This window comes from Echiichthys vipera (assembly GCF_963691815.1).
Source record: "Echiichthys vipera genome assembly, chromosome: 11".
In the NCBI taxonomy this organism is placed as follows: domain Eukaryota; kingdom Metazoa; phylum Chordata; class Actinopteri; order Perciformes; family Trachinidae; genus Echiichthys; species Echiichthys vipera.
Window position 1 is genome coordinate 27,531,145 of NC_139836.1, and position 24,652 is coordinate 27,555,796.

At 41.7% G+C, this 24,652-nt stretch overlaps 2 protein-coding genes across 2 annotated transcripts in view; one reads left to right on the plus strand and one right to left on the minus strand.

Moving 5' to 3' along the window:
* Positions 1–2,760, plus strand: ppp1r35 (protein phosphatase 1, regulatory subunit 35; the record flags this gene model as incomplete). The annotated part of the gene is made up of 5 exons (XM_083922488.1): positions 1–228; positions 961–1,069; positions 1,250–1,365; positions 1,443–1,533; positions 2,468–2,760. The coding sequence occupies 5 exons, from the start codon at positions 1–3 to the stop codon at positions 2,755–2,757; spliced, it is 834 nt and encodes a 277-aa protein (XP_083778614.1). The 3' UTR covers positions 2,758–2,760.
* A 3,250-nt stretch (positions 2,761–6,010) lies between these two features.
* rasgrp3 (RAS guanyl releasing protein 3 (calcium and DAG-regulated)) overlaps positions 6,011–24,652 on the minus strand; it is a 55,747-nt gene continuing 37,105 nt past the window's right edge. Inside the window, exons 8-17 of the mRNA XM_083922388.1 lie at positions 20,680–20,796; positions 19,238–19,516; positions 17,551–17,631; positions 14,817–14,930; positions 14,594–14,709; positions 13,643–13,790; positions 10,674–10,710; positions 8,869–9,018; positions 8,318–8,679; positions 6,011–6,973 (exon numbers count right to left, since the gene is read on the minus strand). Of these exons, the coding sequence (XP_083778514.1) occupies positions 6,965–6,973; positions 8,318–8,679; positions 8,869–9,018; positions 10,674–10,710; positions 13,643–13,790; positions 14,594–14,709; positions 14,817–14,930; positions 17,551–17,631; positions 19,238–19,516; positions 20,680–20,796 (1,413 nt within the window). The 3' untranslated portion in view covers positions 6,011–6,964. The remainder of the gene's footprint in view (positions 6,974–8,317; positions 8,680–8,868; positions 9,019–10,673; positions 10,711–13,642; positions 13,791–14,593; positions 14,710–14,816; positions 14,931–17,550; positions 17,632–19,237; positions 19,517–20,679; positions 20,797–24,652) is intronic.

Consider the following 24,652-nt stretch of genomic DNA (forward strand, 5'->3'; position numbering starts at 1 on the left):
ATGAGTTCCACCTCCCTCCCCTCTCCTCTCCCTGCTCCTCACCCTGCCCCCCTCCCTCTCTCCTCCTTTTCCTCTCTGACTCTCTGTCCTGAACTCGACCTGTCCGTCACACTCAGCCCCGCACCGAAGGTCAAGCACACACACCCGAAGCCCTGCTCTCGAAAGACAAGTGAGCGAACACACCTCAAGCACAGGGAGGGACAGACGAGAAGAAAGGAGAACATGCAGGTGAGGACTTTGTGTTTGTGTGTTTGTGTGTCTGTGTCTGTGTTTGTGTTTGTGTGTGTGTGTGTGTGTGTGTGTGTGTGTGTGTGTGTGTGTGTGTGTGTGTGTGTGTGTGTGTGTGTGTGTGTGTGTGTGTGTGTGTGTGTGTGTGTGTGTGTGTGTGTGTGTGTGTGTGTGTGTGTGTGTGTGTGTGTGTGTGTGTGTGTGTGTGTGTGTGTGTGTGTGTGTGTGTGTGTGTGTGTGTGTGTGTGTGTGTGTGTGTGTGTGTGTGTGTGTCTGTGTGTGTGTGGTACCAAATGTTTCTACAGCCTCATGTCACCTTCACACAACTGCTGCTAAACTGTGGAGGCTTGGCCGAGTGTTTCAGCTCTGGGCTGGTAACAAACCAATCTGACCAGTATATTTAGAACAGTTCTGCAATGACCAACTTTAACTTTTCATTACCACAACACACCGATCCACTGATTACTACTGCACATTATCATCAATAGTTGGAAAAAAGATATTACATTTCCAGTATAAGCTTTGACATTTAGTATGTTTTTTTTATATATTTTTCGATTCATGCTTTGATCTGGACTGAATCAAGAGTAAATGAAACAAGTTCAGCGTACCTCTCTTTCTGGAAATGAAAATTTAGAATCTAGAGTTTCTCTCATCTCAGGGTGAACTAACCCAGAGTTTTCCCTAAACCCACTTACTGAAACAGGGCGTCCCCTGTCTGGTCTCTTCCAGGTGTGTTTTGAAGAGCCAATAGTCATCTCGGTAACACCGGATCAGAGCAGCGATGCCCTGCCCCAGGAGCCAGTCAGAGGTCAGAGAAGGAGCAGAGGATGTCCCCATGGTAACCAGAGTCTGACAGTTATTGATTATAATGTGACTCCATTTTCTGTTCTCGGCTGAGATTGACAGCATAGTGCTGCAGTGTTTCAGTGTTTACACCAGCTAGTGATGGACAAGAGGTATCATGACTTTCTGTCAAAAGTTCCTAACTGTATTTTCTTTCTCTCCATGCCTGGTGAAGCCCCCAGACAGCTGGTGAAGCCACCTGCTGCAGTAGCCAATTTGGATCCAGGCTATCTAGAAAAAGCGGGACTAAACACCACTCTGGCTCTGAAGGCTGAGCTACAGTCACTGCAGGTTCAGACTGTTTATCAATCTCTAGGTTATCAATAAATCATCATCATTCCCATGGTAACCTGTCTGTTTTCCTTTAGGGGGTGGAGTTTAATTCCCAGAAGGCCATTAAGGAGACTCTACGGAGGTCAGAGAGGACCAAAAACCTGATCAACACCAGAGCTACTGAAGGTACAGTAACACAAACAGGGTACTGCTCATTTGCCTTATTGCAGGTTAGTTTAATGTTTTAGTGAGGTATGCTGAGCCTAAAGCCAGGTTTCACTGTCACAAAGTTTCTTTGAACTTTTAAACATCCACCTTTTCCAGGGAGGGGGGGGGTACGCCTAACAACAAAAAATAATTCTAGCAGTCGGGTTGCCAGGTTGGTCAGACCCGTCCCAGTAGCTACAGAAGACCGGAGTCTGTTTGAGCCTGTTTGAACCCGTCCCCTCCAGCAAATCACACCATAAAAACAAGTATTGCAGAGGAGTTTGACTGGCAGTTAGAGTTAGCCGTTAGCGTTAGCCGTTAGCATTAGCCAGTCCCAGCCTGGTCAGATGCGTACATGAACTGATGAAGCCTCTTGGATGAGAGGTGAAACGTCTTCCTAGACAAATAACCAAGTCCAGTTGCTTTTGACTGAAATTGCTTTGAGGATAACCTCAACCTGCTGATTTTGTACTTGACTGCTTACACTATACATATGTGCCTTGTTTGAGCTCATTCTTGTAAGACATACCTTATTCTATATATTTTATTCTTCAGAACATACATGCCCTATTTTATCATTTGTAAGTAAGTGTAGTATACACCATTTGAGGAAGACACAATGACAATTTTGTTGAGCTTGCACAATGACAATAAAGTTCTTGAATATAACTCGTCAACTGTTGTGCAGAAATTTAAGTCAGACAATGTAACAAACTGTGTCTTAAGCAGAAAGTGTTAAACATTAAGATGTTTATTAGTAAACTAATCCCTGATACAATATAGCTTTTTTTTTTTTTTTTTTCTTTAGATTTCACTTTCAACTTAAACTCCAGTCGGTCCAAAAACATTTTGTATTTCACAACCTTGTTAAAGTTTCCACTGTCTGTCTGTCTCTCTCTCTTTGTCTGTGTAGAAGTGAATGTCTCGCGCTCTCAGCTTCTCTTCACCTCCTTGGTCGGTGTCAACGTGCAGGAGAATCAGCTGAACAGCCAGATGCTGCAGCCAAGGCCGACGCTGCTCCCCTCCCCGGCTGACCATGGCACAAAGGCAGCAGATGGGCCTTCCCTTTTCCTTTTCATGACCTCTGACCACCTCCGACAGAAGCCCGTCCCACTAGAGGAGGAGCCTGTCAACTGCAAGCCCTGCCCGTCGCCACGTCCCGCCCTCTCAACCTTTGACCTCTACAGAAGAGGTAGATACTGAGACACGTACAGGCATCGAATCGGTTATCCGTGTGCTGTCATTGAATAATTATTATGATATATATTTATTAATTAAGTATTGTTATTGAATAATAACTATCTGCCATAAGCGGATGTGTTTTTATTCCTGTGAAGAGCTCCCCCCCAATAAAGTCTTTCCAAACATGTTCACTCTGAACTGAAGATGTCATGAGTGATGCTGTGCTACAGATGCTTCCATCAGAAGGGTTTGTTGTGGACTAGTACAGTGTCTGTTCGAAACATGCATTTTATTCAGTAAGGAGTAATCAAATTGATTATTCTTCCTATTGTTATAACGCAGTTAACGATACTGCCAAAAAATGCAGCACGTTACTATAATTATTAGCTCATTGAAGATGTTTCCATGAGACCAACTAGATCTCTAAGCCGAGCAGCAAAGACTGTTCTTCCTTGGTGAGGGGAGACGAGACAACCGCGTAAATGATAAGGTAGAGTCAATTTCAGGTGATGTTTTTTTCATAAATGATCAGACTAATGGTCTCCAGGTGTCATTTCTAACTGTGTATGAAACACCATAATGGGGGTCCCAGCCTGGTCAGATGCGTACATGAACTGATGAAGCCTCTTGGATGAGAGGTGAAACGTCTTCCTAGACAAATAACCAAGTCCAGTTGCTTTTGACTGAAATTTCTTTGGGGAATATATAAACTTATTTTTGATAATTATCATTATTATAAGTGATGAGGGCTTTACTCAACTGGAAACGTATCAAATAGCCTGTCCTGAACTGAACTACTCGTTAAAAATATGAATAAAAATAATCACGCTCAGGCTTCCCAGACTGTGTTTGGTTAAAGTGGAATTGAAAGTAGTATACAGTATGGTAACTGCATGTTAGTGCTGCTCTAATGTAGGTTTTAGAAGAAGAAGAATTCCTTTATTAGGAAATAATAAAGGAATTCTTCTTTTTTTCACGCTATTATTGTTATTCATGTTACACACACACAGGCCTGAAATACACACACATGCACAGACAGGACCTATATACATGCAATTAATGGAGAGATGTTAGAGCGAGGGGGCTGCCAGTGACCGGTGCCCAAAGCAGTTGGGGGTTCAGTGCCTTGCTCAACAGCACATCGGCAGTTCCCAGGAGATGAACTGGCACCTCTCCAGCCACCAGTCCACGCTCCATTCATGGTCCACACAGGGACTCGAACCAGCAACCCTCCAGCTCTCAGCCAAGTCACCCCCTTCATCAACCTGCTCTTGAATAAAAACATACAATGACACTGACACTGACACTTACTCTTCTTTTACACTTTATTCTTGTGTTAGGTTAAAATGTTTTTTGTATAATTGCACTGTCGTGATTTGCTGCTCTGTGTGCCTTGAATTGCCCCCCGGGGACAAATAAAGTTTTTTGAATTGAATTGAATTGAATGGATGCTAACATGATTTTGGGAATTAAATTATGAATCATCTCTGCATTAGTTAATAATGCACAGGTTTCTTTGCCTTGTCGTTTCCACCCCACTCTGGCTCTGTGTCTCACCTTCGCCGCCCCAGTCAAAATGTCCTGGGGCCTCATTTATAAAACTGTAGGATTCACTTCAAAGGTGGCGTACGGACAAAACATAGGACGTGCATGCGCATACAAATATTGGGATTTATAAAACAGTGTGGACACATGTCCTACGCCGGTTTCCCTTTATAAATCACAATCAACTCTATATGTGGTGCAGCTTTTCCAACTTCATGTCACACCCATAGATGCCTATAAATATTCAATGAAACGCCCACAATGAATATTCATTCATACTGACATCATAAAAGACAAGACATGAAACGTCTTCCTACACAAACAACCAGTTTCTTTAGACTGAAATTGCTTTGGGGACAAACACGAGGAGGAAAACAAAAAAAGACAATCAATGCGAAGTTGATGTTCTTGTTGGAAAGGTGGAATAAGTCAAACATGTTGTCTGGAGGTCACAGTGGCATTACTAAAGGAAAACGGACGTAGAGTGGCAACATGATGCGGACACAGTTAATGCAGCGTCAGAGGGCTGGACCGTGGCCGACATGAAAAAGAGATGAATGAAAGCATTTTCATTCTCACTCGGTGCTCTTACAGCAACATGAGTGCAGTCAACAGCCGCAATTACATTTGACAAACAGGACACTTGCGCCTTTTTATTTCCCTGTTCCCAGAGATCCAAACGAACCATGAAAACAGTACATAGCAGTCTGAACCAGGACCCAAATGCACGACTGACTCTGGTTCAAAGTGCAACATACAACTTTAATGTTCAAAAGGGTGCAAGCATAGGTGCGAGGTGGAGGGGTGGTGCGAGGTCCCAGGATCCTGATGTGGTAGGTGAAGTCCCCGAGGAGTGCGTGGATACAGGTGGCGTGATGTGAGGTCCGCTGTGGGGGAATGGTGATGCAGTGAGAGAGCTCCGGGGAGCTGGCAGCAGGCAGGCAGAGAAACCAGTGGCTTTATGGGAGGCTTGATTGTAGAGTGAGTTCACCTGCTTCACCTGTGGAGCAGAAGCCGCACTCACATGCACACACAGCACAGACAGGGGGAGAGACACAGGAGGAATAATACAGATAGGGACACAAAAACACAAGGAAAACGCAGGGCTGCTGATGGTGGACGCTTTGATATAGCCTAACTAAATAAAAATGAATCAAATACCACGTAAAACACAAATCACATTGTTTTATATATTTGCCTTTTATATGTACTGTCATAATTAAATGAAAAAAAACTATTTCAAGGACAATTATTTTGCCTTTTGTCTTTAATTGAATGATTTTTATTTCAATGCCACGTTAAGATCAAATTACAACACAAAGTGAAGATGTGTATTACATTTCTGTGCAGATCTCACCATAATACAAAGCACTGTCATTCATTTTTCATGAGAAGGTGCAGGATTGTTTTTTCTTTTATGAGACTGAAATGCATCATTCTGCATCATTCATCATACATCAACTGTCACGCAGCGCTTCATCCCTGACAGGCGCTGTCTCAGTAAAATAGTTTTTAATCGGGTCGGAGAGCCACTGCTTTGTAAAGCGGAATTCCGGCGTAAAATCGTCCCATGGTCTTTTTTTAAAAGTGTGTTTTGAAAGACTAAGACTAAATAAAGTCCATTCAAGTTGATTACCAAATGCAATCCCAAAGGAAGGAGCCCATTGGTGCTTTTTCTTCTGTGTAGGGAATTTAATTATTACATAGTAAAAACATACATAAAATGTACATTCAACACTTTTTATTGGATTGGATTTAATTTCTTTGAATTGTTTTTATTTGAGCATTTCAAATCTTTCATGCAAATTGTGTAAAAATATAAATAACAATCATTCACTTAATATTCTTGTCAGTCACGTCTGCTGTGAAACTCATGAATGAGAGATTTTTGACCACACCGTAGATGTCAGGTATAGATATTGTAGGAATAAATTAAAAACATTGGCAATGAACACTCAAAAACATAATTTAACAGATCCAGCGGTTTTCAGAATAGTGCATCTTTAAGGTTGTATATGTTGGAAAGGTTGGACGCTCCTGACATTCACTTTCATTTTGAGTTTCCCTTTTTTGCAACTCACCATACAAATATCTGCACACTCTCGTATCCATCATGCTTTTTCCTATCATTCCAGCTTGGGAAGTGACCACTAAGAACCTGTTGTTGCGTTCTTCAGATCAGGCTTTCACTGTACTTTGTCAAGCTGGAATTTAAAGTGGGCTGACATAAAACAACTGGCTTGCTCCGAGCCACCAAACTCAATCCATTTCACACTTTTGTGACGTTTAAGAAAATGCTTCTTCGCACATTTTTCCAAGTGCTGATGTCATGTACATCCCCAATCAAACTAAACCACAGTTACATCTTAGTAACCTCCACTGATCCCAGGATGGAGGTGTCATTCCATGTGATTCACAGTGGTTTGTTAGTCCGTTATCCACTGACCTCCTCTGCTTCCTCTTCGTGACCTCTCCCAGAGACCGCACATTGTGTCCTTCCATGCAGCTACACGGCGTCATGTAGCTCTGCCTGTGTGGAAGTCTAGAGAGGACATGATAACTCCAGGTCACTGAAGGGGGGTCTCAGGCAGCCCAGCATGTCCCCCAGAGAGAAGAGCTTCCTGGTTCCCGCCGCTAGAGACTTTCTGGAGCCCTGGGACTTGTCCTCGCCAACTTGACCAAGTCAGCTGTCCTGGAGAGGAAGAGCAGAGAAATTAAGTCATTTGTATCTGGAATTTTAACATTTTTACTAAACCATTCATTGTAATCTTGGTTTCATTGTGGTTAAATGAATGCCCAACAACATATTGCAGAATTTATTTATTTATTCATTTTATTTGTCAGAGACAGTGCATATTGATGAACATTGCTGTAAATATGCCAGAATTCGCCAAGAGGCTATAGTTTCCATCTGTTGTCCCTGGCCAGGTGTAAAGTGGCATCCTAAAACCAAGACGCAGGGTTAAAACAACAGTTTCAGTATAAAACACAAGATAAAAGTAAGACAGAGACATAAGCAACAATAGAAGCAGAGCAGGACAAAGTGCAACAGAGCAGGGACAGACAATCGCTGCATACATAAGCAGGCACACATATGACACAATGCAGCAATTTTGCAAGACAGAAATAAACAAAAACATACAAGAGCAATCTCCCCATGGCATCGAGTATTTTCCTGGGCATTGAAATCGACTTTGAAATTCTAGTATCATGATAACTCAAGTTGATTGTAGTATTTTTTGTAGTTCTCCATTCTTGGCAAAGGAATCTGGCTAACTTAGCTTTGCTAGCTTGCTAGCTTACTGCCATACTTCATTGGGCCCACCTCTTTGCCCTTTTTTGCACTAGAAAAGAGTGGGCATGATTTTATACCCTACCAAAACCGAGTCATGGGCAGGAGAAGGAGGGTGTGCGTCTAGGCTCCGGCAGAGACACAACTCTGCTCAAACTTTTTGTGCATTGTGGCCGATGTTTTTTCAATGATTTTTCATTTTTCGTGTCGTTTCGTGCTTGGCACTCTGGGCATGAACTCGGGAACACGAAGCTTTCTACATCTGGTACGTCTTCCCGCATTCACGAGAACCAAAGATGGCGGCGGCCTTAAAGGAGCTTGCTCCACTGAGCAGCTTTCCATAGTAATGAATGGGCGCCATTTTTTCGTCCGCTGTCCATTCATTTTTTCGTGTCCATGACCAGGACCAGCCCATTCTGAGCTTCGTTTTGGCTCTTCAGAAACCTATGGGTGACATCAGGGAGACTATGTCCATTATGTATACAGTCTATGAGGCCAACTGGGGGCCATTAGAAGAACTGCAGCTTTAAAGAAATTATCAGTGAATGAGAGATGGAGAGAATGGAGATGGCTCAGCATAAAAAGCTTCATGTTTGAAAGGTTGCTTCCACCTCCAGAGGTTCCATTACACCATCTGACACCAGATTTATATTGTGTCATTATGAATATAGTGAGGCTTCATTGGTGTTAAAATGTTACACATGACACCTTTAAATAAAAAGCTACAGTCACTGAATGTCTTACCTTCCCTCTGTGTGTCATCCCATTCTGTACAAGCTCTCCTGAGACGTCTGACTTGTCCAGAGAGTCCCTGCTGCACCGTGAAGAAACTGCCTGGTCATTCTGGTTTTCCCAGCGGGCGAAACATTTATTTTTGGATGTTTTTCTGTGAGTCCTGTATTTCATTTTCGGGAAGGTGTGGGAGCTGCCATCAGTGCCCCCCCAGCTGTGTTCGGGCCACAGCGGGTCGGTCTGGGTGGCCTGGCTGGTGGTGGCCCTCTGCAGACGCACAGAGATCCTCTGGGCTGAGCCAGTCATCAGGGTGATGGACTGAGTGTCCAGGGCTGGACCTGCTGATGTGACAGCTGGAAACTCAAATTCCTCATCTGAAGGAGAGAAGCCAAATGTGTTTATTCATCATAGTATAACATCAACAGCTGATGAAATAACTAAAAAAACATGTGTAACATGCAAAGTCTTTGTAACTACAATTTGCTTTAGATTTATGAAAACATTTTCTATGCTGTTTATCACGGGGTGATTTTGTTCAGTAAATGTCTGTAGTTGAAAATGACCTTTACAGGTGGGCAGTGCCGGGCTGCTGGGCAGTGAGCTGTGGGTCAGTCTGGCTGGAGAAACACTGCCCAGAGAGCTGGAGTGGATCAGCTTCCTACAGGCAAGAACCAGCAGCTCCCGACATTGTTTATGACAGTTGACACCACAGTCTGCAAAGTAAATACAGACACTTGAGAATAAAATTCAGGGCAAATGCGTTCTGAGATTTAAGGCAGGCAGGTAATGCTACATATTATTTGATCGGAAGTGTGTTCTAGGAATGATGTACTGTATGTAAATGCATCATTGTAGTTGAATAATAATTTCAGTATTTAATGTTTTTAACTATATTTTAAAGGTTGAATATGTAGAATTTTTATTAAAAAGTATATCTAAAAAAAAATACAACCACGGGGCGTTTTGAGGGGTACTGAATGAAGGTATCGCTTTTCAAAAAAAAAAAAAATTAGTCTGAATGAACTTTTTTTTTTTTTGATTGGTTTGACGATGACTTTCTGTCACATTCTGTTTACATTGTACCAGCCAATAGTGGCCAGCATTGCGGGTTGCCATTCGGAGCCTCAGTGAAGGGGGAGTTATTTGTCCCAGCAGCTGAGTGAGCGGAGATAAAGACCGAGCATTCACTCCATGGACTGAAAAAACTGAGAAAGGAGAGAAACGCCATTCAATCGCACGCCCAAATGGCTACGCTTCTCCTTGATTGCTAACATCACTTTCATCTTTACTAAGCTGGAACGGCTAATGCTAATGGCCTTCAGCTCATTGTCTCTGCTGTGGAAGCTGCTGCTCTGCTCATGCCGAAACAAAGAATAATTCTGAGTTTAGAGCTAGCTAATGGATTCCACAGCACTCAAAGAAAGACTTCCAGCCGAAGACTGGCTAACGTTAAATACTGTTGTCAAATTCATTGATTAGTCCAAATGAGTGGTTCCCCTGTTTGATTCATCACTGACATGGAGCAGGCTGATCACTGACACACTGCAACAAACCTTTGGTTGTTGTGACTACGATCTTTAGACACTAGATGGAGCTGTTCTGCTCATTTCTTCATATTCAACCTTTAATTTGTCATGCTACTGACAGTTGGCAAATAATCCTTTGCACGAACATTGGTTTGTATCAAAGTACACAAAAACACGATATTTAAGTCAATAGGCTGTTATTTTCATTTCTCATTACTGTATTCAAGTCTGTATGTTTATGTAGTGCATGTGTTAATGTGCATGGTTCTGTGGTTTTGTCTGTGTATATATGTCTCACCATGTTTGTGTGTTTGTCTTTCTCTTAGATGAACTGTGTGTGTGTGTCCATGTATGTCTCAGTGTGTAGTATATCTGTGAGTGACTATGTGACACTGCCTACATGTACACCTCTTTGTGTCCCACTTCTAAAGCATGTGTAGGCTTAGTGGGCTACCATTTTACCATCCGGCTGTTCAGTCTGATGTAACACCCTCTCAAAATAAGATTTCCAGGTCCAAGCGCTCGGGTGAAACAAAACAGACACAACGGCCGAACGTGTGAACAATTACGATCACCTCCTTCATCAGTTAGACGTCTTTTTCATCGATAGGAAAGAGGTCAAATGACAATTACATTGTTTTTTAGAAACTCAGATCTGTTCAAACAACAGGGAACACGGCACTGCAGGTTTGTAGAAATACGAGGCTCTGACCGCCCTGGACCAAGAAATCATATTTTGAAAGGGCATAGCAGCCGGATAGGAATACTTGCTTTCTACGGGCAATGCAGTAGTTTATTAAATTTGTGTATAGTCTTTAAAGAAGAATGCAATGAAACAATACCTTTGCACTTGTAGCCCTGTTTGATGATTCCCCAGAGCTGCAGGTCAGAAATGTAAGAAAATACAAAAAAAATATTAGAAACTAAAAGCATGGAGGCATGTTCCTGAAGCCAAGTCCATCAAACATTTTGTGTAGCAATGTGTATGTCTGTTGCATCTGTGAGAATGTGACTGTGCAGTGTGTGGCTAAAGAGCCAGCACCAGCTGCTGATAAAAAAAGACAGCTGCAAGCAGCAATGAATGCGCCCTCACAACCGATGCAGATCAGGGTGCTGACAGGACGTGCGTTTCTGCGAGCGTCGGACACCACACGGAGGGCTTGGGGTGATCTATTGTCACTTTTGCAGCACTTACTACGACCACTATGTGCCCCTAGAGAGCAAGAGCCAAACATGCTTTGTGTTGCTCTGTATTAAGTGTACCAGAATGGTAATTTCACTGAAATTGGATGATATTTGCCATTATTACACCTGCCAGTAGGGGGCACTATTACTGCGTGGCAGTATTAAGATGAAGGTGTGTTCAGGCCTGGACTTTTGTCATACATGAGGAATTTTGGGCAGATTGGATAATGTATGGTCAAGTTACATCTACTTCCTGTTGTATAGCTTGATGCCAATATTCACTGCCATGCCACGGGCACAAGGTGCAAGGAAAACAAAATATTTGAGTAACTTTTGATCACTTACATCTTAAGGTGGTGCTGACCAATTCTGGAGAATGGTAATAAGATTCAAAATGGCCACTTCCTGTTGACTTTAGGATATAAGGGTTATATGTGCCTACCAGTTTTCATAAATCTACATCAATCTTGTAGTAGGAGCTGTAATTAGGAGGCGCTAGAAGGGGGTACTATCAACAGAATTTTGGGCAGATTGTACAATGAATGCTCAAGTTACAACCATTTCCTGTTTCACTTTGGAACATCAGTATTCACTGTGCCGCAATGGCAACACAGTGAATGAAGATGCACCGATATATTAATATTGAAGATTCAATAAAAAGCATCAGCAAGGTCCTGAGGCTTTTCTGACCCAATTTGGCGCTGTTCTCTGTTAGTAAGAGGGCCCAACACTTTGTATGAAACATGACATTTCCTGTTGACCTGTAGGGGCATTCTGACTATGAGTGAATATTGAGATGTGGTATCAAGCATTCTATTCAATTCTATTCAAAGGTTGAAAAGGTGCGCTAAAGTGCCCTCAATAGTGGCGAAAATGAGAGGAAGTGCTTTATTGGCTACCCTTTACACATGCAAAAAATGATTGGGTGCCCTGTAGGGTGCACCTTTCGTGCAGGGGAACGCAAAAGAGGCGTTGCTTTCATGTGGCGTCACTCTGACGAACAGCAACATTCAGCTGCAATGAATAAAGCAATGAATAATGTACATAAAGCTGCAATGAATAAAGAAGCAAAAAGCAGATTAGGGATTGTATGCCTGTACCTGTAGTGGAAAAGCGATATAGTTTATAGATACTATACTAATCTTAATCAAGGATGAGGACTATTTCATCATACATGATGCATCATAGCTTTTTGTGCGCTGGTGGGGACCCATGTTGTGCAGAATCGCCCTTTTTATTTTTTCGCCCCTGCCCTTCAAACAGTCTGAGTCCACCACTGGGTCGATGTACACTGGTGTAACACGAACTTCTGTTTTATGGTGAAACGCTAACTTTAACAGCCATGCCACAGCCACATACTCTCACAAAAACCATAAAGATTTATGGTATTTTGATCACAAAGGTCTTTAGATAGTACTGGGCAGTTTAGAAGTTGGTGGGACTCTAGAAAGAGTTTGTTAAAGTATGGCACCCTCATACGGCAAATTATGGACTAAACGTGCAAATTTGATTAGAAAAGGCCGACATCCTGTTGGGTTTAGGATATGGCTCCAAGAGGCTTTTATGTGTATCTCCTCATGAGGTGCCTCGTGAAAGGTGCCTATTGATTTTCATAACTCTAGGTGAAACCTCATCGAGTGGCCCTTTTTTCCAATTCTCTAGGGAAGCCATTTTTCCATGTCCAAGCACAAGACACAAAAAACATAACATTTTTCACCAGACCTTACAAGTTTGCAAATTAGGGAGTTTGTGTTCACATGTTCAGGCCCTCAAAAAGGCAAGTAATTTGGTGAAAGAATAATAATAAGCATCCTCTCAATTTCTCTGACGAGTCAGGGCTCATCCATAGACTATAAAAAATAACCATTTCCGCCAAAATCTGTTCTCTTAACTTGATCCAATCGTAAAATAAAAAAACTAACCTGCTACAAAAAAATGGATGGACATATGACCTAAACATACAGACTAGAATGTTTTTTTGTCCCGGGGCTTTAACAGGTTTAATGATGCTGTGAAAACGGCCTGTTTAACATGGGGGTCAATGAGAAACTGCTCTATCATGAAACCTGCCCCTAGTGGACACTCAGAGGACTTTTTGGCACTTTGGTATTGAATAGCTCAACCAAGTTCCCACCACGAGGGGGGTGAATTTTTTTGTACTAGGCTAGTTTTTATTTTATTGGTTGTTAAAGTGTATGAATAATTAGGGGCGTGGCCTCTTGAGTGACAGCTAGCCTCTGGCCCTCAATTCTCATCAGAGGTAAACATCAGCCAGATGGACGTATCTCCCTCCCCCCAACATCATGCCCTTTTTTGGTAAGAGGAAATGAGGCCAAGTCCAAGTCTGACAAGATGGAGACTCCCGTAGGCGAGGACGATTGGATCAAGTTGAGAGAACGGACCCTGATGGGTATGCTATGTTTTATAGTCTATGGGCTCAACATCTGCAAGACAATAATACTCAATGAAAGCCTACAACCAAGCAATAAGAAACAGTATGTGGCTGAACTTGACAGATGTGTCATGCTTAACATTTTGGGCTCATGGTTAGTTAGTTTAATTGCAATGTTTGGTGGGAAATCAAGTAGTAGTGAAAATTGCAGTGACAGACTCTTAAGATACACACAAATCCAGCACAATGTTCACAGAAGGTGGGCTTCAGGTAAGTCATCTCCTGGAAGTTGTGGATGAATCCTGGACCCATCTTACACTGGAGCAGTGGGTTAGCCCGGAGGAAATACGCTATCATCTCATCCTTACTGATCAATCCATCTCTGAGAGAAAGAGAAGTAGAAAGGGAGAAGAAGGTACAATACCACAATCACATGAATGTGGCTGCCAGAGACTCTAGGTACAGGTTCAGAATATGTAGTGATGCGTTTAAAGTGTAATTCCGGCGTAAAATCATCCCATGGTCTTTTTCGACACTTGGCTAACACTGATTAGCTCGGGGCAGTACAGTTAAGGCATTAAAACAGTTTTAACCACTAATACTGTTCAAAATAACAGCAAACCTCTGCAGCAGCATGAGAAGAGTCCCTACACAGAAAACAAAGCACCAATGGGCTCCTTCCTTTTGGATTGACTTGGGTAATCCACTTAAATTTACTATGAGAGGAGCTGGTACAGGGGTCATTAGGTAAGTCTTTAGAACACTCTTTTTAATTAACTCTGGATTCACTAACTACGTTGTTGGTGCTTTGTTTTCTGTGTAGGGACTCTTCTCATGCTGCTGCAGAGGTTTGCTGTTATTTTGAGCAGTATTAGTGGTTAAAAAAGATGTTTTAATGTCTTCACTGTACTGCCCAGAGCTAATCAGTGTTAGCCACTGTTAGCGTCTGTTAGTGACTCTCCAGGATATCAAGGTGAATAGTTCATATGCAAAACATGGGACGATTTTACGCCAGAATTTCACTTTAATGCAGATAAAATCACATCTGAGGTCTTTTCCTTCAAGAAAAAAAATAGCTTGCAACTGAAATGTTGAATGAATTTGAAAGTACTCAGAGAAGCTACATCATCATGCTGTGACTAGGCTGGACTTACTGTTATTAATTATTTACACATCTACACTTACTGATCTTTATCCAAAACGCAGAAGGAGTCCAGGAGAGGAAAATTAGCAGCGATGCTCTCAAAGTCCTCTTGAGAAATATAGCCATCATGGTCATGGTCATAATTCCTGAACACAGACTTCCCAATGACAAGAAACAAATCACACACATCTGCATATGTCCAATCAGCAGTTTTTTCTGCATTCTGCAGGCATCATTTGAATGGAAGGGATGTTGTCTACTCACATCCACCACCTTCCTGATGTGTTTATTGACCACAGAAGGGTCTGGTTTGGTGGTGATACCGGAGGCCCATTCTAGTGGGACCAGGGGCTTGTTGGGAGTTGTTGGAGAGGTAGGCTGTGAAGAAGCACATGTAAACAGGACTTAGTTCAGCAAATGAGCACCCCAAGTATAGAGCTCCAATTCTCCCAATAGTTCCACAGGAGCAAAACAGTAATAAAAAAGTACAAATATCTGCAAGTTGTCAAAAAGAAGTATCATGGTATAGTGCAAGGGGGTCTTTAACATTTAAGCACAAGTATCAAGTTTGCTGTAACTGCACACACTCAGAAAATATATGTAATATGTCTTTTGAAAGTGGTGTTATTTCTAACAATATGAAATCACCAAATGTATTATCAATGTTTAAAACTTAAGATAAACACTTAATTGAAAAAATGATATACCCATATCCCTTCTTTCTCCATTTTTAAAGATATTTGAGAAATTGTTCGTGAAAATCTATGCTGATAAAATTGATAGAGTTGTGACCAAATTTCTAGGGGTTGTGATTATTAACTAGCATGAGACAACATATTGGCTATATTAAAGGTAAAATCGAAAAGTATAAATCTAGGGATATACTGAATTATTAAGGCCTTGCATAAACAAATCTGGCGAGCCGTTTGTGTGTTTCACAATCTAGCAGCGCCTCCATTACTGCGGTAGTGTCTCCCTCCGGTATGCACGTGCTTGAATGAGAGCTGTTATATGAAGTGTAGCTTTTCTACTTTTAATGCAGCATTACTCCTGACAACAATGCCTAGGAAGTCAGGAAGAACCTGTGCAATTGGGAAAGCAGCAGTGGGAAACTTCAACTTTGGAAAAAAACTGAATGTGAGCTAAACAAACCTTTACCTCATGAAGAGCGCCCCTGTCTGAGGCCGTACGGTCTACATCAATTCAAACCTTTACCTCATGAAGAGTGCCCCTGTCTGAGGCCGTACGGTCTACGTGGATTCAAACCTTTACCTCATGAAGAGCACCCCTGTCTTAGGCCGTACGGTCTACATGGACTCAAACCTTTACCTCATGAAGAGCACCCCTGTCTGAGGCCATACAGTCTACGTGGATTCAAACCTTTACCTCATGAAGAGCACCCCTGTCTGGGGCAGTACGGTCTACATGGATTCAAACCTTTACCTCATGAAGAGCGCCCCTGTCTGAGGCTGTACGGTCTACATGGATTCAAACCTTTACCTCATAAAGAGTGCCCCTGTCTGAGGCCGTACGGTCTACATGGATTCCCTGGGCGTGCAGGTGTTCTCCAGAAGTGGATCAAGAATATTAACAGAGGGGACTTTGTTCCCAACAGCAACATATGCTCAGTTTTGGTTCACACTCGTCTCACAGTGAACAGCATGATGCTGCTCAGCTGAACACAGTGAAAAAGTAACATCAGCTAAGCTAACACTGCTTAGATAGCTCACGATAGACGCCTCTATCAAGGCTGCCGTGGTTGCACACAGTAAATTATCTCAACGTGGTGTTATTGTCAAATATAACGTAAGTTGCTCTAACTAGGGCAAACTAATGAGCACAATGTAAAGGTCAAGTAGCGTCAAGAGTTCATCAGTGATGGAGGTAAATAATCACAAGCACTTTCATGAGGTAAAGTTTATGTAGTTCACATTCAATTTTTTCCAAAGTTTCCCACTGCTGTTGGAGCAGCAGAGAAGTACACGGGTTCTTCCCGACTTCCTAGACATTATTGTCAAAAGTAATGCTGCATAAGAAGTACAGGTAAAAGTTGAAAAGGTTCACTTCTAATGACAGCTCCCATTCAATCTCCCACATACTGGAAGGAGGCGCGATGGGCCGCGTGTTCACTTCCGGTACTTTGTCGGTTTCGTCTATATCATTTATTGCTCACCTATACTTCCTTACTCGTCTTACTGTGTGGAATTGTGTGTGTTAGGCTTATGTCTTATTACAAACAATAGCTATACATATTAATAAGGCTGGGTCACATAAATCCATTGTTTATAAAGTACCCTCCTATAAAATGTAATGATTTGGTATATTGTTAAATAATAAAAATAATTTTCAGCGCTAAACAAAGTCACTTTTTTAATACACAAACAAATATGACAGATATTTTGTTAAGTTAACTGAACAGGAAACTAAGGGTTTATATTATGGAACAATGCTAACACAGATTTAAAAATGTGTAATTTGTGTAAAAAGCATGTAAAAAAATGATGGTTAGAACCTTTGTTTCAAGAGGATAGCTTAAATTGATAAGAATGTAGGATAGGCATACAGTATATAAACTTTTCATAAACCTTTTGCATGTGCCTTTTCAGCCCTTAATTCTTAATTGCTTGGTTTATACAGTCTAGACCAGGGGTGGGGAACCCTGATCCTGGAGGTCCACTGTCCTGCAGGTTTTAGGTTTCTCTAACACACCTGATTCTAATGCTCTGCTTTTTATAAAGCAGCTGAAGCTCATCAGGGGTTTACTAATGGTTAGACTCAGGTGTGTAAGAGCAGGGAGAAACCTAAAACATGCAGGACAGTGGACCTCCAGGAGCAGGAGTGGACACCCCTGGTCTAGACTGTTTTATATACTACATTGTATATTGTATACACTGTTACTGTACTGTTACTGTTGTTGAATAAAAATGCTACTACTACTACCACTACTACTACTACTACTACTACTGTTAAAACACAAACCATTTAGGCTGAAACTTACCAATGATTTGGGGTTACGTGGTTCCCTTAGCAATGACAATTCATAAATCTCATCTTCTGTGTAATAAAGGTCTAAAGAAAGCTGAAAATACAAGGGTTTGGTATGTTATTAGTAAAAAAAAACAACAACAACAACAACAATTAAACCAACATTATTACCAAAATATACCAGAATGTTCTTTTACAGCTGAATGGCCTGGCAATGCGAGACAACCTCCAGGCTAACTCTGACTCATGTTTGCATGATAACATAATAATCAGTAATATAATTGTCAGCTGAAATTTCGCAATAAAATGTCGAAATAAGAAGACTCACTTCCCGGTAACTTTCTAGGTAATGTTATTTCCGCGACACTTTTTTTTCTTCCTGCCATGATCTGCTCCTTTCATTATAGGTACAGGTTTGGCTGCAATAATAGTTAATATTATGAATAAAGTCAAGATTAACCATATGGAGACTACTAAATGTTCGTAGAACAAGCAAGCTAGATTGCAAATGATGTAATGTTAGGCTTACGTTAATTTAAAAAAATGTTAATTTAATGCTTATGTTTAATGTTAATGTTCCCATGGTTGACGTTCACAGTTTCAACTTTCCACTTCACCCCAATCAATATACCTTCGCAAAGGAGTTAAAAGATCTCATCACTTGAGGAACAAGCTAGCCGGAGTGAGGAGTGGGAATGAGAGGAATAAAAACAATGTTGTGTTACTGTTGATTTGCAATCTCTTGAAATAACATTACACAGTTGCCAGTCATGATAACCAGCGTCACTTGCTTTTTGCATAGTTCAGTGACAAATCGTACTAGCATACTTTGATGTCAAAGTAGATGCAAAATGCATACAGGCTAGCAGGTCTAATATTTGTAAATCCATTATAATACATATTCCTATTTACTCTTCTCCTCATGTCCTTGCACATACTTACACTCAAAGAAAGAGCTGTGCTGGATTAAGTTGGTGATGAATTGAAACAGAAACAAAATATACAGAAAGGAGTGATGTGTTAACCTCGTGAGTCCATCCTGATCTCTGAGCTTCATTGTATTTTACTCTCAGATCAGTCTGGTAACGTGTGATGGAGCAAATTTGTAGAAGTTTGCCAAGGGACCAAACTAATCAGCGTTGGTTTCGAGGCAGATTTAAGTGATGAAACGAGAAGCTACTGTTTAGTGTAATAACATGGCAGCTTCCATGGATGAGATGAACAGCTATGGAGTAAGCTGCTCACTAACTCTTTTTTCTCTGGATCCTTCTGTTGAATATGGACCGGCTCCTGAAATTGTGTCTTTGATCTGTAAATTTACGTTACATAAACGGAAAATATCCGATACCCACATGTTTACCTTCTGAGCTTTGCCTCAACCCTGTTATTACGTCATACGCTTCGTTGATCTGATTGGTTGATTTGGCCTGTATGTTGGTCATAGACAGATGGTTTATCCAATAAGTAACCAGTATTTTCACCCCTTCCCATAAGAACTCCAGCCAAGAGTTTCCAGATCGATATGCAGAGCAAATGAGAATCATGAGAATCAATCCATCTGGAGGAGTCAGGTTAGTGACGTATGTGAAATTGGCAATTTTGCACACTTAATTGACCAGCAGTACCTCTTAATTTTTAACCAATATGTCCCTTAAATCTTTTGTCTTTAAGATTCTATATGTGGAGTGGTTATTCCTCACCGTTAACAGGTAGATGAGGTCCATGTTGGGCTCCACTTGGACCAGTGCACTCTGCAATGACACCAACTCGTTGACGGTCATGTAGAGCTGATGCATCTTCACCAGATTCACCTTATTACTGTCATGAATCCAGTCAGGAAACACTACATGCACTGCAATCAGGTCCTTAAGGTGCACACCCAGGATGGGGATTTTAAAGCCCTGGCATTCATTGAAGGCCTTCCGGTAGCAGGAGTAGTTGTTGTTGGAGGAGACTAGCTCTGTCATCTCACTCCAGATCTAAGACAGGGAGTGGGGAGAATTTGGTAAATGGTAATGGACTTAAACTTATATAGCACCTTTCTAGTATTCTGACTACTCTTTTCACACTATTTGTCACATAATCCCATTCACACAGACATTCACATGAGACATCTATATACCATCTAATCTAATCTAACCATTCACACCACATCCAAACGACCATGTGCAGCACAGGGAGCAATTTAGGATTGAGTGTCTTGCCCAAGGACACTTCGACATGCTGATGGAGGAGCCAGGGATCGAACTTCCAATCTTTCGAATGGGGGACAACCCACTCTACCTCTGAGCCCCAATTTGGGTTAGTACAATGATCAAATCACAAAATAGGCGATGTGGCAAATATATGTGACATGCCTTGAAGGTTTTTCTATGGCTGCAGGCATGTGTTGTATGCATTATAGTCAATGGTTAGAGGGTCAGGGTCATATTTGTATTTTCAACTACAATAGGTTTACATGCTTTGATCTTTAAAAAACCCATACATCTCATATTGTCCATCGCTGCAGCACTTCTGTGTGGCAGGCTCTGTCTGAGCTTCTGCTTTGGTCAACTGTTTATGCTGCGTACCGGGAAATGTAACACTCCTTACCATATATGGAATCCGTTACCTCAACCAACATGCTAAAGTTAGCTTTAACAGGTTGACTTCCAAAATAAACACCAAAAAGCATAAAAGTGGCTGAACTCACAGCTTACAGTTTGAGCCTGTGTGTAGCAGCATGACCAATAGAGAAGTCAGGATTCTTCTACGTAGCGACCCCTAGCATTCAGAGTTGAGCACAGCCAACCCAGACGGGTGACAGGGTTCACGTCTAAATGCAAGTACTTCATTTTTTGACACTTTGGTATCATTTAACATGACTGTAAAACATTCTAACAACATTTATAGGGCAGGAAAGTTGGAAAAGCATAATAGGGCCTCTTTAGCCAAGTAAGCTGAACATTTTTGTTCACTACTCTACGCAAGTTCAGTTTTGAAGAAATGGCAGCCTCTCACAAAAGCATACTGTCTTTTAATGAAACCTGGAACCCATTTCTTACCATCATTAAAACTCTATTACACCTAGGAGCTTTTCTCTAAAAAACAAACAAACTTGTATACAGTGGTATTCCTATTTGTGTGGCTGGTTTTGACATACCTTCAGAACTTCTGGAGCCAGATAAGAGTGAGTCTCCTTTAGTCGAGAAATGGAGCTGTGGCTCAGCCCCCCACCCAACGCCATCAGAGTGTTGAAGTTCTGCAGCTGCAGAAGTTTCTGATGATAGACAGTGTCATGTAGAAAATGTCACTTTTGCGTCTTTATTGTTCATCTGATCAAATATTCTGAACGTTCAGTTCTATTACGTAAGGTATCAGTTAGGTTAATGGCATTCAAATATGTAAAGCCCACTCAGATGACATTATTATAACACTGTTATGTCTGTAGCCTACATGTATGACTGTTGTAGTTTCTTTTCAGCTGTGTACAGGAGTGCTGCAAATTGATAAACCACGCATTACTATGAGTTTGTTGAAATAAAACATTTATGGAGGGGAATTAAATCATTCAGCGCTGACACGGAGCTCAATGTCCCAGGACCTGTTAAACATCTGGCCAAAAAGCAAAAACAATACTGCAGGTACCGTGGGAGGGAAATACCTGTGGATCATCACTGCCTCATGAGATCTAAACAAATCATTTTGCAAAGTCTGCAGGAAAGAATTCTGCATTCCGCACAGAGGGGTGGTAGATGTCACATTGTTACACAGTTATTTTGTTTTGTTGACTTCATGTTCATGAAAAGAAAAAATAAGTTGCCATGCTCACCATGATAACGTGACCAAGCCCAACTCCCCTGCTTGGAATTTTTACTCATCCTCATCTAGTCACCATACATTATTATACTATCATGGGATTTCATCCAGCAACCCCCAGCCGTCAAAGGTCGAATATGGAGAATGAGCAGAACACCTCCATAGTATCTAAAGACCGTAGTCATTACAACAAAAAATAATTCAAGCATTTGGTTTGCCATGTTCGTCAGACCCGGCCCCATGGCCTACAGGACACTGGAGTCTGTTTGAACCTGTTTAAACCCATCCCCTCCAATTCAATTCAATTCAATTGCACCATAAAAACAAGTATTGCAGAGGAGTTTGACTGACAGTTACCATTATGCATTATCCTTAGCTGTTAGCGTTAGCCGCTCTATCTAAAGATGAAAGTGATGTTAGCGATCAAGGAGCACCGTAGCCATGTGGGCGTGCATTTTAATGGTGTTTCTCTCCTTTCTCTCAGTCCATGGAGTGAATGCTTGGCCTATATTGACTCTGGTTTTTGCCCGTCTCCGCTCACTCAGCTGCTGGGACAAATAACGCCCCCTTCACTGAGGCCACGAAGCAGCTGCAGGATTGGCAAACTCCATTTCACCCAGTGCCAGCCTACAGTAGCTGCACCAAACAACAGGCAACACTGGCAACCAGCAACGCCCAACGCTATTGGCTGCTACAATGGAAACAGAATGGGACAGAAAGTCCAAAAAAATGTGACAAACCGGTCAAACAATGTTTTTAAATATTAATTCAGACTAGATATACTTTTTTATAGAAAAGCAATACTTTCAATTTGCACCCCTCAAAACGCCCTGTGGGTGTATTATTACAAAAAAAAGCTTTTAATAAAGATTCTACATATTCAACCTTTAATTGTGGATACAGTCCATGATATCTATTATAATAAATTAATACCCATTTTTTTGTTTTTGCAAGAATCCACCGTGCCTGAAAGAAAACAACAAATAAGAGCCTGGCTTGCCAGATGTATGGTAACGAAGCAAAGCCTGACATCTGACGCTTAAGAAATACAATTAAGCCAGAATGTTTTGTTTCCAGAATTATAGAGCAGTGTCCAGGACTGCTGCTTACCCTATCGAGCTCAATATCTTCAGAGCACGGCAGAGAACAGTGTACATGGCAAAACAGAACAATGGGGCTTTGCTGCAGGTGCAAATGCAGTGACTGACATTTAATGTTAACCCAAGATATGTGAAAGGTAGTTAAGGGAAGGCATTAACCTCAGAATGGTTAAGGTTAGATGGTTGAGGTCAGGCATCGGAATCTAATGGTAAAGGTGAGTACAGGTGGTTGGGAAGCGAGACTTGTAAGTTTTTGCATATCTAGGGTTACTATCTACAATCGACTTCTTGTTTTCATTAATTCAATACTGTGGATTCTTGCAAATGCCATTAGGAGCACTCCAAGGAGGCAGAGGAAGATGATCTTTTTCACAAATTTTCTATCTCAATGACTACTGCCAATGACTCCAAATACAGCGGATAAGACTGTTTTATTTAATGTTGCGAAATATCCGTGACTTCAATGATCACTTGACCATTCTATTTAAAATAGTGAAACAGAATTACTGAGTTTAGGCAACAAAACGGCATCGTTGTGTTTAGGCAACAGACAAACTTGCTGTGAAAAAAAAAGTTTTTCATGGATATTGTTAACTTAAAAAAAAAGGTCACCGCTGACTTTTGGTTTCACACAGGACACTAACACCAGTCTCCTGGGTCAAAGGCGCTTTGACCCAATCAGAGCCTTTGAAAAGCGGGCTAAGCATGTCAAAGAAGCCAAAAAGACCTCCAAAGCATGCTGGGAGATGTAGTCCTTCCATTTCAGCAGCATTTCTGGTTTGGTTTTTCAAATGCGCTTGTTGTTTTCTGTCATATTTGGCTGCTGGATCAGTGAAACTTGGTCATAGAGGGATAAAAATAGTATTTGTGGAATGTGTGGAGACTCTTCTATGGAGTGGATGCAGTGAAATCTTGCTGACATCAGAGCAGCCACTGTGCCAGCTTTATTTGTCTGTGTTGCTCGTATTTCTGTGTTTTCGCCTTGCATTGTTTGATCGCTCGGTGTTGTAACTGTGTTTGTTGGTCATACGAATAGTTTATATGAGCGTGTAGAAGAGATTCTTAGCTTTCTGTGGGTATGCAGCATGTGTGTCTGTATGCAAGCTACATGTTGCTGCAGAGGGAGATGTTGTTATACTGCCTGATATCCCCCGCCGGCGGGGGCTTCAGGGAAGAACCAGTTAATATCTGTTGTTCAGTATATAAGGCAGTACACAGCACTGTCTGCTAACTTACACCCTCTTCCGCCTGTGCTAATAGAACATTATATCTCATACAGGTTCCACCTTCTACTGGACTCTATGGGTGCAGTGGGTGGAGCTTGATGAATGAACACCCTGTCACAACATACCATCAACCCAACCACACCAGCCCTGACTGGCTAAAAGCCAGGCGTAGTGGCCCACCTACCCCTACATAACCCGAAAGAGAATTAGGGAGCCCCAGTCTAACCCAGTTAGTGTGCAACTAAACTGGGTAGATCCTCGTCCAACCTTACAGGGGTCAAAAGACACACTGCACACCACATCCCCAAAAATCATCAGGGATCATGGGAACATTTAGGTGTAACCTGCCCAGAGGGGAGCCAAGTGCAACACAACTGACATACACACATCCCTTTTCACCAGTCCTGTGGTGTTCCAGTTAAAGAGAAAAATAATAATAATAATAACTATATTATTAAATTATTAAAGATAATACGACTTGTTCCTATTCATGGGGTAATTGTTGGGTCTCTGTAAATCATAATTAAGTCACACTAGAGTGTGCTCTAGTTCTACCTTATAGCGTCAATAGTGTTATAGAGTGATATGATTTGGCACTATAAATAAAACTGAAGTGAATTGAATCGGTAGCAGGTGTGCCTGAGAGACAGGCTTGCCATGGCAGTCTCTGTTGGACCCGTTGCAGCAATTCGGCACTCTGCCGTTCCTTGCTGTTCAGGGCTGCTGACGGCTTGTTCCAGCGTCGTCCCACCTTGAGTGGTGATGTAAGGTCTGAGTTGCAGTGCTACGAGCTGTGTGTATATTGCAGTGCCTCCAGTAGAGGGTGACAGCAAGCCTTGTTGAGTGGTGTGTATTAAGCCAGAAGCCTGGCCCTGTGTCAAACTGTTTGCAGTGGATATTAGTGGGAGCCTTTTTGTCTCCACAAACCTGATGGTTTTCCCTGTTATAGTCTTTTTCCCCATATTATGAATTGTTATTTATTCTTGTCAAT